Raw genomic sequence first — 12,977 nt, forward strand, 5'->3', positions numbered from 1 at the left:
TGCTTTAATTCCTCTACTAAAATTTGAATGTTACTTGAGATGAGCACTTTTGCCGGAGTCAGATTTCATAGGTGGATCAATTCGGGTTTTTTTTGTAATTCAACCTAATAGCCCCTTTATGGTAAGGTACCTCATTAAATTTAAAAAAAAAGTCAGAGAAAATAAATATTGGACACAAAACATCCCAGGGCGGCGCCGACTAGGATTGAACCCAGGTCTGCAGGAGTGAGAGGCAATCACGCTCACCACTACACCACCGGCGTCGTTCAAAGTGGTCAAATTAATATAGTAGACAAAAAGTGTTTCTTCACTGTCCACAATAGGGGGACACGTGCTCTCCCTTGCCCCCTGGAGCCGCCAGTGGCTATCAAGCTTTCGAGTTCATTGGGGTCGACCCAACTGCGTAGGTTAATCAAAAAAGTCATCCCTGGGGGGGTTTGCTATTTCCACCATCATCACCATCGCTGCTACTGCGTCCATCGAAGAAGAGCTGTTGTTTTGATTGATATTCATTCCTGGGAAAGCTGGAGCGGCATTGGCAGCGGAAGCATTCCTGTCGTATGGCAATTCGCAATTCGCAGCATTCCATCCGGTTCTGAAAGCTGAGCCGAGTGAAATAGGTTAGGCGGGTAGATTGATTTGCGGTCTGTGGATTGGTTTACCACGAAATCCACCGTTGCCGTTTGGTGCCTCACGGATTGCGGTGCTGGAGATTGTCGTACCTATGGAGATCCGACCTACTACGGCTGTGGCTGCTAACGATGCAGAAGACTGGGAATGCCTACCCTAACATGCCTTCCGGGGGTTTTTCAATGATTGAGTAAATTTGAAATCCGGCAAGCTGTAAAATCACTCCTCGGTAGTTGATTGGGTTGGAAGGGGGTGGGGTATGTTTTGATTTGTTGGTAAATTTAATCATATTAATGGCTGCTTGGCAGGGTTGTGGATTGCATTCTGGTGCACTGCCTTGGTGTTTGAAATTCTCCGATTCAAGCGTTCGCCATGCTTGAAAATAGATTGATTGTATCTTAAGTAGTTTAATATATTTTATGGAGCAATATCGTCTTAAAAATCCATTCAATAAAATTTGTAGACACGAGATAAAAAAAACGGCATCAATTTATGCATTCACATTAAGTGATTGATTCTTGCAGAAATATTTGCCTCTGGTAAACTATACACGGTTCCTGAATTATTAAATAATCTCAAACGCTGGAAAATATCATCGTGTGCCAGTTTTACAAATAACTATGCCATGAAATATACAAAATCAAATCAATTTAGGTCTGTAGAAAATCGTTACATTGGGTTTTTGATCTAATTTCCGTCCTACTAACCATAACCCTCACTTTACCTCTCTTTTCTGAACCAGTTTAAATAAAAAAATGAATATTTCTGTCAAAAATGGCTTCTAAATTTAATCACCTTTCCATACGTTCCGTTAGATTTGATAAAGAGTTGAGATATTGTATAAAATTTAATAGGGCTTAATAGTGATTCAAAATTCGTTCAACGAGTTTCAATTCCGTCCTAATGCATTGAAACGCAATTAGATTTTCTTCGTCCTACGGCTAAACGTAGAAGAAGGGGATTCGCAAGGAGCGCTTCTTTTGTTTTGAGAATAATGAGCGTAAATATTCATACATTGCGCTCTAACAGGATTTAATGTACTAACGCATCGGAACAAACCTATTATCGATTTGTGCACGGTGAAATCATTGAATTTATTGATCTTTTCTGATCGATAGAACGGAAATGGGCGATTACGACGAAGAAGTGCTCTACCCTATAACAATATGGCTTTAAATAGTTTCCAAAAGAAATTTACAAGCATCATAATAAAAAATGCATTGGGAAAAAACTATAGCTTGATGTGATCAAACAATTCGGTGTTAACGTTGCTTTTAAAACCAATTTCTTATGCAAACAAGTGTCCTAGTTGGTCTTGTACGATTAACATTCATTGGTCAAATTTATTGAAATAAGCAAACATATTAGCATTGGATCATATAATTAAGGATAATGATGGCTTCGGTAATAGCATGACCTATTATCGTCGGGGGGTAAATGATGCCTTTGAGTAATCAATTAATCATTTCGTAAGGCAATTTTCCACAGAGATGGCGCTGTTTTGCTGGTAGAATGTGATAAAAATCCCCATATATAAATTGAGAGAAGTGAGAATAATTCACTTTTGATGCACATTCAGGTGAAAAAAAAATGCACGACAGCCTAAAGCAGTCATTCATGGACTTTGTCGTTCACTTATTTCCCGGAAGTTGTAGTGAAACAAGCTGCGGTTCATAAAAATGATTTTTGGCGTAGGACTATGTGGATGTACACTTTGTGAAAAACGTAAATGGAACGTGTAACAAATTATGAAAGATTTTGAACGTTAATAACTCAGCTGCCCCTGTACCAATTTCAATAATTTTATCACTAATCGATTAGTAATATTTCTACGCATCTGTTAAACTTAAGGCCTTATCATTTTTCAAAATGATTGAACTGTTTAAAATTGCAAGAATGTGCAACTGTTGCTTTGATAATTAAAATTATCACCGATTGCCTGCAATAGGCGATTTCCCTAACACAGATTTCAAAGTTGAATTCCATACAGTCTCACCAAACGGTGTTTATTCAATCACCGCGTAGTGAGTGGTGGTGTTCTCCAGCACACAACGAAAGGCTCCCCGCAAGCAGCTCGCTACCAAGGCTGGCCTCAATCGCTGATCGAATTCAGTTTCAATCACCGTGTGTGGTGGTGTCCGGTCGTCGGCATCAGCAGCAGCAGTGTTATCGGCGCGTGGTGTTGAACATTGTTCTCCAGTACACAACGAAAGGCTGCCTGCAAGCAGTGAGCTGCAGCCCACTTGAGCATCCATAGAAGGAGGAAGAAGCCGCATCGCTATTGATCGGAATCAGTAGGTCTTCGTGAGTTGCTGTGGGCCATCTATGCTAAGCGCGTCACGCTCATTCCAAACAACATACAGCTCACTAGCCTCATCTGTGTTTAATACCCTAATAGCTCAGCATTACTCAGTCATCACTACAAAACGGTCCTGTTCAGGACCACCATAAATTTGATAAAGAGTATTTATTGGACATTTGTCAAGGTCATCAATCGGATGTCAGTTCTCATATCCAGATAGAGCTGGAATTAAGGCGTAACAGCTTCTTTAAACAATGACTTCTTTCGATGATGTCTCGAAATTTAAGGCTTGCTCACGCAAATCAACATCACCATTATGTAGGATAAGACTTTCTCTACCCGACGGTAATGTTAGTTTGCGTGGGCATGCCTTGAAATCCTAAAAATGCTAAAAATTGTTGGAAATTTGCACATATGTTTCCTGTTCCCAAAAAGGGAAACAAACGGGACGTGGATAATAACTGTGGAATCACATCGTTGAGTTCAGTTTCGAAGTTATTCGAGTTAGTCATCATGGAGCCCTTGCTCTCTCATTGTAAGCAGTATCTAAGTAGTAATCAACACGGCTTCGTTTCCGGTCGTTCTACTACCACTAATCTACTTTGTCTGACATCGTATGTCACGGAAAGCATGACAGAACCGGCCCAAACAGACGTAATTTACACCGACTTGTTCGATAAACTGAACCATGCAATTGTGATTGCTAAGCTAGATAGACTCGGGGTAAATGGCAACCTCCTGCGATGGTTTCGCTCTTATCTCAGTGATCGCCAGTTGATGGTAACCGTTGGTGAATGACAGTCTGCTACTTACCCAGCCACGTCGGGGATACCTAGGCCCTTTGATTTTCCTGTTGTACTTTAACGACGTGAATCTGGTCCTCGAAGGCCCTCGTCTATCGTAGGCAGATGATCTAAAAATCTATATCCGGATCCGTTCTATCGATGACTGTCACTTCCTCCAATGCCAGCTCGAAGCGTTTGCTAACTGGAGCAACTTGAACCGAATGGAGGTCAACCCTGCGAAGTGTTCAGTTATCACCTTCTCTCTCAAGAAGGAACCGATCATGTTCAATTATGTACTTCAGGAAACAACTATCAGCCGTGTCAACCACGTAAAAGACCTGGGAGTTATTCTGGATTCCCAGTTAACATATTATTAACACAGTTCGTTCATTGTCGACAAGGCGTCAAGATCTTTGGGATTCATTTTCAGGATTGTAAAGAATTTTTCCGATATATATTGTCTCAAATCGCTATACTGTTCCCTGGTGCGGTCCACCCTGGAATATTGCTCTGCAGTATGGAACCCATTGGCGTGCACAGGGTGGGGCAAGGTGGGACAATTGCCCCACCTTTTATAAATACAATTTTTGTTTCCATATTTACAAAGTTATGATATACAATATTTTGATTTCTTGATAACTTGATTTGAAGGTAAAATTGAAACCCTTTTATTGCGTCAATTCCTTTGAGATGGTGCCTGAAAATTGCACCACAAAGGTGCATGAAGCGACAAACTTCAATGACATTTTTTGGTCAAAAAATTGCACCACATTTCTAGTGTAATTTTTTTTTTCAAGGTTGTTCATGGAGGGTAAATTCACCTTCGTGGTAGTAAATCGAAGAAAAAGCTTTTTATTGAATATTTCTGATGTAAAAATATCATCAAGGTGGTGCATGGAGGGACTAATCAAAATGAATAACTCTGATTCTAAAATTGAATCGCGCTAAAAATTTGGTGCATAATTTGCACCGTTCTGATGAATGCAAGCTTCATTGAAAATGTATGGTGGAAAATTTGTACCATTCTGGTGCATGAAGAGGCAAAGCCTGAAGGTGCATGGTGAAACAAACTTCACTGACAATTTTTGGTGCACCGTTCTGGTGAATGGAGGAGCATGCTCTATTGAAAATTTCTGGTGCAAAATTTGCAATGCTTTGGTTAATGAAATGAACAGAAAATTTCTGGTGGAAAACTTGCACTAGTCTGGTAAATGAAGGCACAAGCTTTATTTAAAATTTAGCTAAATTGAAAATTTCTGGTGAAAAATCTGCACCGTTCTGGTGAACGGATGGGCAAGTTTTTCGGAATTTTTTTGGTTTTAAATTTACATCCTTCTGCTGAATAGAGAAACAAATTTTAATAATAATTTCTGGTGTAAAATATGCACCATTCTGATAATTGAAGGGAAGCTGCTCTACTGAAATTTTTTGATTAAAAAATCCGAAATTAGGGGCAAACTTTATTTGGTGGAAAACCTGCAACATTCTGATGATAGGAGAAGCCAGCTATATTAAAAATGTTTGGTGGAAAATGGAAAAAGGAAATCTGCACCAATCAGAAGATTGGAGAAGCAATTTTTATTGAACATAAACGGTGGAAAATTTGCATCGTTCTGGTCAATTGAAATTTTCTGGTGAAAAATTTTCTGGTGGCAAGTTTGTATTGAAAATTTCTGATGTAAGATTTGCAACATTCTTCTGCATGGAGGGGCAAGCTGAATTTAAAATTGCTGATGTAAAAATTGCACAGTTCTGGTGAATGGAGGGGCCAGCTATATTGAACACTTCTAGTAGAAAAACTACAACGTTTTGGTGAATTAACGGACAACTTAAATTTGACTTCCGAGAAGAACCTCAAGGGTATTGAATTCGGAGGACAGTTCCAAAAGAAAAGATTTCTGTGGATGATTTCATGAAAATTCTGCGAATAATTTCAAGCGAATCCTGCAGATAGTTCCAAGATAATTTCGAAAAGAATACCGAGATAATCAAGGTTTTAATGAAATTCTAAAGGGATGTTGAGGAAAATTTCAAGGGAATTCCGAGGATAATTCTAAGCTCATTCTGGGAAGAATTTCTGGAGAATACAGAGGAAATTCTTCTAAAAGTTTAGGGGAATTTCTGTTCTAAGGTGTTCTGAGAAAAAAAATTCTAAAATATTCAGAGAAAAACCTCAAGGATATTGAATTCTTAGGACAGTTCCAAAATATTTCTGGGGAGAATGCAAAGAAAATTCTACGGATAATTTCTAGTGCATCCTGCAGATAGTTCCAAGATAATTTCGAAAAGAATAGCGAGAAAATCAAATTTTGAGTGAAATTCCGAAGGGGTTTTAAGCAAAATTTCAAGTGAATTGCGAGGATAATTTCTAGCTCATTCCGGGAAAAAAATTTGAAACTCAAAAGAATTTGAATTCCAAAGTGTTCTGAGAAAAAAATCATGAAGAGTACTTCGGGACAGGGTTGACATGCTCAATCCTTCGCACTATTCGTCATTCCGAAGAACTGGACCACCAAAAAAAGAGGTATGATTGCTCCTAGTAATGCAAAGCGGCTACAAAATCGCTATATAATGGAACGTTTAATCGATATTATGGGCACACTTTGCAAAGGTGGCCGACCACTTCGTGAACATTCGGGAGGAGCAGAAAGTGTGCCACCGTGGCTAACTGTTGCACAATGTAATGTTGCGGAACATTGCAAAATCCTTGCGAGGAAAACCAGTGGTAATCATTGCAGATGAGACGAGCGATTGTGGCCACCACGAGCAGTTGGCGATTGTCATCAGGTATAATGATAATGATCGACCGACGGAAACATTCGTGGGTGTGAGACGGGTGTTGAAAACATTCGCGACGACCATCTTCAATACTAAAGCTGAGGTCCTGACAGCGATGCAGATTTTTTGGGAGCAGGTGATGGCAGTGACGGTGCTAGCCCAATGGCTGGCAGCACTGCTGGAGTACCAGCCAAGTGCAAGGACGAAAACAGCAATATACTTTTATGAAGAGCTTTGAGTGTGTTTGTTTATTTTCTTTTGATAGATACGCGTATTTCGTCTACTACTTGCAGACTTCATCAGTGCCAAGTACACAACACCACTGATCAAGATTGGATTGATCAAGAGCAATATACTGCTTGTTCACTGCTATGCGCACTGTTTGAACCACGTACTTGTCGACGCAGTGTGCATACGAAAGAAGAATGCGATTCTTTTTGTTCATTCATGTCGGTTTGTCGGTGCTATCACCACCATCTGAAGTGACGTCAGCTGAATCCAACCACCAAGGCAACAACATTGCAGCAATTGTATCATTTCATTTAAAGCCCTACTATTGCAACCATTTGACGAACTGATCACCATCGACATTGTCAATTTCATTGAAGAAGATGAACCACCACCGGATTAAGTGAGAAGAACAGTAGGGAAACAGTGGTGCGTGGACGTCACCATCTCCCACGCACTTTGGAGTACTCCGCATCCCCAGATTAAATACACCATAGAAAAAACAATTGCCCCTCCTTCACAAGATTCCTGTGCACGCTAATGGTGAACCCAAGCTATAACAATGGTGCTGAAAGAGTTGAGTCCGTTCAGCGTCGATATCTTCGATTTGCTCTGAGGAAGCTGCCTTGGAGAAACCCTTTTCGTCTACCCAGTTATGAAAGTCGATGTCAACTGATTGATCTGGAGCTTCTACGTACTTGGAGGGACACTTCGCGGGCCCTGATCATCGCGGATAGTTTACAGGGTAGAATTGATTGTTCTACAATCCTGGAGAAGATCAACGTGAACGTCCAACCCCGAGCAATGCGAAATAACGCTAACGTTAAGATTGCCGCAGCATCGCACTAACTGTAGCATGAACGGTGCTATAGACGGCTTTCAACGTGTGTTCAATCGAGTTTCTTCAGTGTTCGATTTAAACCTGACACGAGAGATGCTACGCCGGCGCTTTTCTCGTATTTTCTCTATCGCAGTAAACCGTTGAATGACCATGTATTTTATTGTATGGTGTATTTTAGTAAGCTAGACTATGTATTTTAATGTTATTCCTTTAAACATCATTGAGGCTACACTCAGCCTGTTGATGTTTATAAAAAAAAATACTTAAGCACTTTGAACAACATATTAATGGTTGTGTATTAAGCGCTCTAGAAGGACTTTGTTGGCTCCCCTGATGACGATATTAGGTAAAGGTATCGTCGAAGTCAATATTTACCCAAATAGTATGTGCAATTATGTTATCATCATTTAATACGAAGTACGGAAATAACCAATAAATGATAGCGAAAAATTAAAGAAATGTCTCGTAACCCACCTGCAGTACGGTAAAGATCACCGCAAACAACGTCACAATCAGCAAGCATCCCGATACGGCCACAACAGTGACGGCCGAAGGTGAAGCCCCCTGGAGGAACTGTCGCAGACCGGAGTCGCTAGTTTCGGCCGCGTTGCTACCGCTGCCGGCGTTGGCGGCTTCTTCGCCAAACTGGAGCAGTTGCTGCTCGGCACCGATGCGCCGTTTTCCGGCCGGCGATGAGTTGATACAGCCACCTGTAACGAGTGTGACGCAGCAAAGGCATCGTCAACTGGTGTACCTTTCACCACGACATAGAAATGATTCACCAACTTACCGGTTTCTTTGTCGCAGTGGCAGCAGCTCTGGTCTTCGGGAGAGGCATCGCTAGCACAGCAAGGCACACACTGGTTGTTGAGACGGTCGAGATGCAGCGGGAAGGCGCACGTTACGCACGAGTACTGCCCGGGACCGCTACAGGAACGGCAGCTATCGTGACACGTCTTGCACGTCTGCGTCGGTGGATCGTAGAACTGTGAACCGAGGCACTCGATACAGAGGCCACCGTCCAGCATGAAATGCGAAGGACAGGAGGTACATGCCAGCGGACCAGCGGCTGCGGAGGAAGATTCGAAACGTCAGCTTAAGAATTTCCCAAAATATAATCCATCAAAGCCCTTACCGTTGCAAGTTTTACAGTAGTGATGGCACTTTTGGCACCCAAATTTGGTTTTGAAGAATCCCTCGGGACACTCGGGATGACACTCACCCCCGGCAAGTTGCCAACCCTCCGGGCACGTAACGCACTGATCCCGCCGTGGTCCACTGCAAGTGTTGCAGCTTAGGTAGCACTTGGCACAGGTGCCCCGATCGCTGTAATATCTGTCAACGAATGGAGTTGATTAAGAAGATCAACAACTATACGCAGCGCAAAGAAACCTACCCATCGGCACAGGTCGTTCGGCATTCGCCACTCTGTAGCTGTAAGCCCTTCTGGCAGCTGGTACAGTTCATGCGCGATACGCACTGGGTGCACGTGTGCAAACACTTGGCGCAGACCCCAACTTCCATGTAGTATCCCTCGTTACACTCGTTGACGCAGCGTTGGTTCTGCAGCAGCAACGGCGAGGCACAGGTCAGGCATTCGTTCTCGGTGGGGCCTGTGCATGTTTCGCACGTCGAGTGACACGTGTGGCAGTGGCCATTTTCGTAATACTCCGCTGCATGGGAGGGAACAGAAAGAAAAGTTGTAGTTAGAAATGTAGTTCGATGTATAGCAAGGGTGATTGATGCTCCTGTTTTGGGACCATGCTGATGGCCTGGATCTCCAGAACCTTACGGAAATATGCACTGGCATAAATTAGAGAGGTTTCTTCAAACCACGAGTATAAATATAATTTCTTGAAAAAAGCATATCAACACAAAACACTTGAGATCAACAGTTAACTATATTTCTATTAAAATATTTTTCGATTTCAGGTTTAACTTAGTTTAATTTATCCAATTCAAATAACATTAGTTTCTACAATTTATTTTTTTACCGACTATATAAAAAATAACTTCACTGCGAGATTGCTTACAAGTTTTTTTTCCCTTGATTTGTTTTCCTTCAATCTTTTTTTCCCCGCTGAGCACCACTGCTACCGACGACCTGGACCCTACCTATCGACCCATCAACTCATGAACCGGGGACCAACGGCTTTACTTCCCTTCCGAAGGAAGGCGCGATCAGTCCTACTGGGGTGAGAGGCTAATGTAATCGCACTTATTTAAAATAGTTCCAGTGCTCCAAATTTGATCAAATTTCGGATTTCTTTTCCATGTTTACTGTAGATTACGAATATGCTTAAATAACCCAATTGGTAGATAGATCTTCTTTCTCTATGATGCACGGTATATGCATTTGGGTTAACATCCGACGCCCCTCCTTCTTTACATATTCTGCACAAAAAATACTTTGTACCCCCCACCCCTGACAGGATTTCCCACCGTTTTTTTTATGAATGGGGCGGGGCAGAAAGTATCTTTTGTGCAGAATATGTAAAACAACGCACACTGGGGACAAAATCGAAACAATGTGTTAAAATTCAATAACTTCGGTGCTCGATGGAACAAGAAACTAAAAAATAGTCATTCTTATAGAAAAAAGTCTCAGGAATCGATTGGAGTGGGTTTCATCTTGGGCACGATAGGGTAAGTTGGGCTTTTTCACAGTTTTGCCCTAAAATCTCCTATTTTGCATGATTTGAATGCTGTATCTCAAGAAACCGATGATATAGACGGATGATTTCTTCGGCAAAGTTGATAAGAAGGTCAAGGACTGTTGGATGATAGACAGAACAATTCGGAATTCTTCCGCTAGGTGGCGCTAGTGAGCATTCGAAGTGTATATGTTTGTGCTGGTGTATCTCAAGATCCTGACTATTAAGACGGATGATTTCTACGGCAAAGTTGATAAGGAGGTCAAGGAACAATCCGGAATTCTCCCGCTAGATGGCGCTAGTGAGCATTTGAAATGAATATGTTTGTGATCCAGATTCAAGGAATCAACCTTTGCAAAAAACGAGTTGGTCTCTTTAGTCCAATTAATAGAGCGTATTCTGCAGAACGAATCTGACTGGGGATTCGGGTTCCGCCAAATATCCTCTCCTCTTTCGGATGCTAACAACAGGCTCATAAAATGCTCGGAGAGAAGAGAATCATCCTCTTTTAAAAAGCCAGTCTGGTTGTAGTGCGTAAAACCTAACGCTGATGATAAGTATCCTTCTCGGTTTGGAGTTGAGAACGGTGGAATTATGGCGTTTCTAAATTCAGCTACTTTTTTCCAGGGCTGTAAAATTGCAATACCTAAATGGGACAATATGAAGGAACTAATAACAATGTACATCTCTAAAATTGATCAAAGATTTAGAAACTTGACCTATTTTAAACAAAAAATTGTTCTACTTAGTTTTTTTTTTATATATAAGTTAATTAAACTGCCATACCTAGATGCTTCTTAGTGAATCGAGCCAGCTCTCCATATTTGGTTTTACTTAACCCAAGTTTTGATTTTATCGCCAAAGATGACTCCTCCGAACACAGAGATGTTCCACGAACAGAGTCAACGGATTCGATAGTCTCTTTTGCCCAAACCTCACCACCGCTCAACAAGTGCTGTAAGATTTGAGCAGTTGCTGGATTAGCAGCCTTTATGCCAGCAATTTTGGCTGAATACAGCAAGTTATCAAGACCTTGTTCTTTGAAAAGTCCGATACTGCGTCTGTGTTTCGAAAATCTTGTCAACTGGCTAAACTCCTTGCGCTTTCGACCTCGAGGCTTTAGGGTTGACGGTCTTCGCTAACTGTTGGAACTGGTATCCAAATCCGGAGTGGCAAAAGGAGGTGAAATAGGAGATGATTGTGACGAGGGATCTTTGGGTTTCCTTGAATGGACCCACGTATTTTTCGAAGGCCTGGATCCTGAGGGTTGCTCTTCGACCTGATAAAATAATTGATGATGAACTATATTCAAGCATTTTTTCGTAAAATTTAGAGTCGGTAGTTTTTGTTTAGGATTTTTATAAAATATTCATACAAATATCAAATCTTCTTCTAATCGCGGTTGATGCTATTGATTATTTAGTAACATGAACAAAAACAGATTTCATCAGTAGTATGTCTTGCTTTACTACATTAGCGCATTTCCACGCTTTTACTAATTTTCATTCAAGTTCAATTTAAATTGGTTTGGAATCCGTTGTTTTTTTGAAAATTTAGCACTTCGCTCTACAGGTACATTTTTTCCGAACTGTTAATTTTTTTAATGTTCCACGGTAACGTATTGAAACCTTTTTTCGTTAATAAATGCTACTTTCTAAAATTAAGCACGCCCAGGGATTCTTACCTCGAATATGCTTTCAAGCCACTTTGCATTCTTCTTAAAGAACCGATCCTTACTGTGGGTTTTTGACCATCGCCGATTAAATTGACCAATCCAGTTTTTAACACCTTGTGCAACAGCCGCAGGTGCTTTCGACAGTGCCCTAGACACACAGTCAAGTAAACGGTTCTCCAAATTGTCCTTGAGTTCGGATCAAATTCTCATCCAGGTTCACATATTCAAAGCCCTTTGTATTAAAACATCTCCAAACAGGGTGCACATTATTTACCACATATCATGCACATTATTTACGTTTGAATTCGATGTGTTTAAGACGTTCTAGGTTCACCAAATTGTCCTCAAAACTTGTTAATTAGGCTACCATCTCGCATTTTAGTTTGATTACATTCATAGATCAGGGGGCCTCCATAAGCTCGGTCGGTAGAGCCTGCGACTATAAAGCAAACCATACTGTAGGTGGCTGGGTTCGAATCCCGGTTGGTCTAGGATTTCAGATTGGAAAATTTCTTGACTTCTCTGGGCATATTATATTATTGTACTTGCCACACAATATACACATGTTAAAATTGAACAGGCTTGGAAAGCTTTCAATTAACAACTGTGGAAGTGCATCTAGAGCACTAAGTTGAGAGCAGGCGTTAAGTTACAGTTGGGACGTAATAGCCAGAGAAGATCATAGATAGTTCTAACTAGCGGAGGAATTCCGAATTGTTCTGTCCATCATCCAACAGTCCTTGACCCCTGATCAACTTTGTCGAAGAAATCATTCGTCTAAATAGTCAGGATCTTGAGATACAGCAGCACAAATATATTCACTTTCAATAATCACTAGAGCCACCTAGCGGAGGAATTGTGAACTGTTCTGTCAATCATTCAACAATCCTTGACCCCCTGATAAACTTTGCCGAAGAAATCATTCGTCTAAATAGTCAGGATCTTGAGATACAGCAGCACAAACATATACACTTCGAATGCTCACTAGCGCTGCCTAGCGGAAGAATTCCGAATTGTTCTGTCTATCATACAACAGTCTTTAACCTTCTTATCAACTTTGCCGAAGAAATCATCCGTCTATATC

At 41.1% G+C, this 12,977-nt stretch overlaps 1 protein-coding gene across 7 annotated transcripts in view; it reads right to left on the reverse strand.

Moving 5' to 3' along the window:
• Window positions 1–12,977, reverse strand: part of LOC135703040 (furin-like protease 2) — a 1,186,720-nt gene that overhangs the window by 20,011 nt on the left and 1,153,732 nt on the right. For all 7 annotated transcript variants that reach the window (XM_065224146.1, XM_065224145.1, XM_065224144.1 and 4 more), the window contains 4 exons: window positions 8,961–9,237; window positions 8,700–8,899; window positions 8,355–8,633; window positions 8,039–8,274 (listed from right to left, as the gene is read on the reverse strand). In XM_065224146.1, the coding sequence (XP_065080218.1) occupies window positions 8,039–8,274; window positions 8,355–8,633; window positions 8,700–8,899; window positions 8,961–9,237 (992 nt within the window). The remainder of the gene's footprint in view (window positions 1–8,038; window positions 8,275–8,354; window positions 8,634–8,699; window positions 8,900–8,960; window positions 9,238–12,977) is intronic.

The sequence above is a fragment of the Ochlerotatus camptorhynchus genome, unplaced genomic scaffold (assembly GCF_037179485.1).
Source record: "Ochlerotatus camptorhynchus isolate MF236.1 unplaced genomic scaffold, CSIRO-AGI_Acam_v1.1 ptg000207l, whole genome shotgun sequence".
In the NCBI taxonomy this organism is placed as follows: Eukaryota; Metazoa; Arthropoda; class Insecta; order Diptera; family Culicidae; genus Ochlerotatus; species Ochlerotatus camptorhynchus.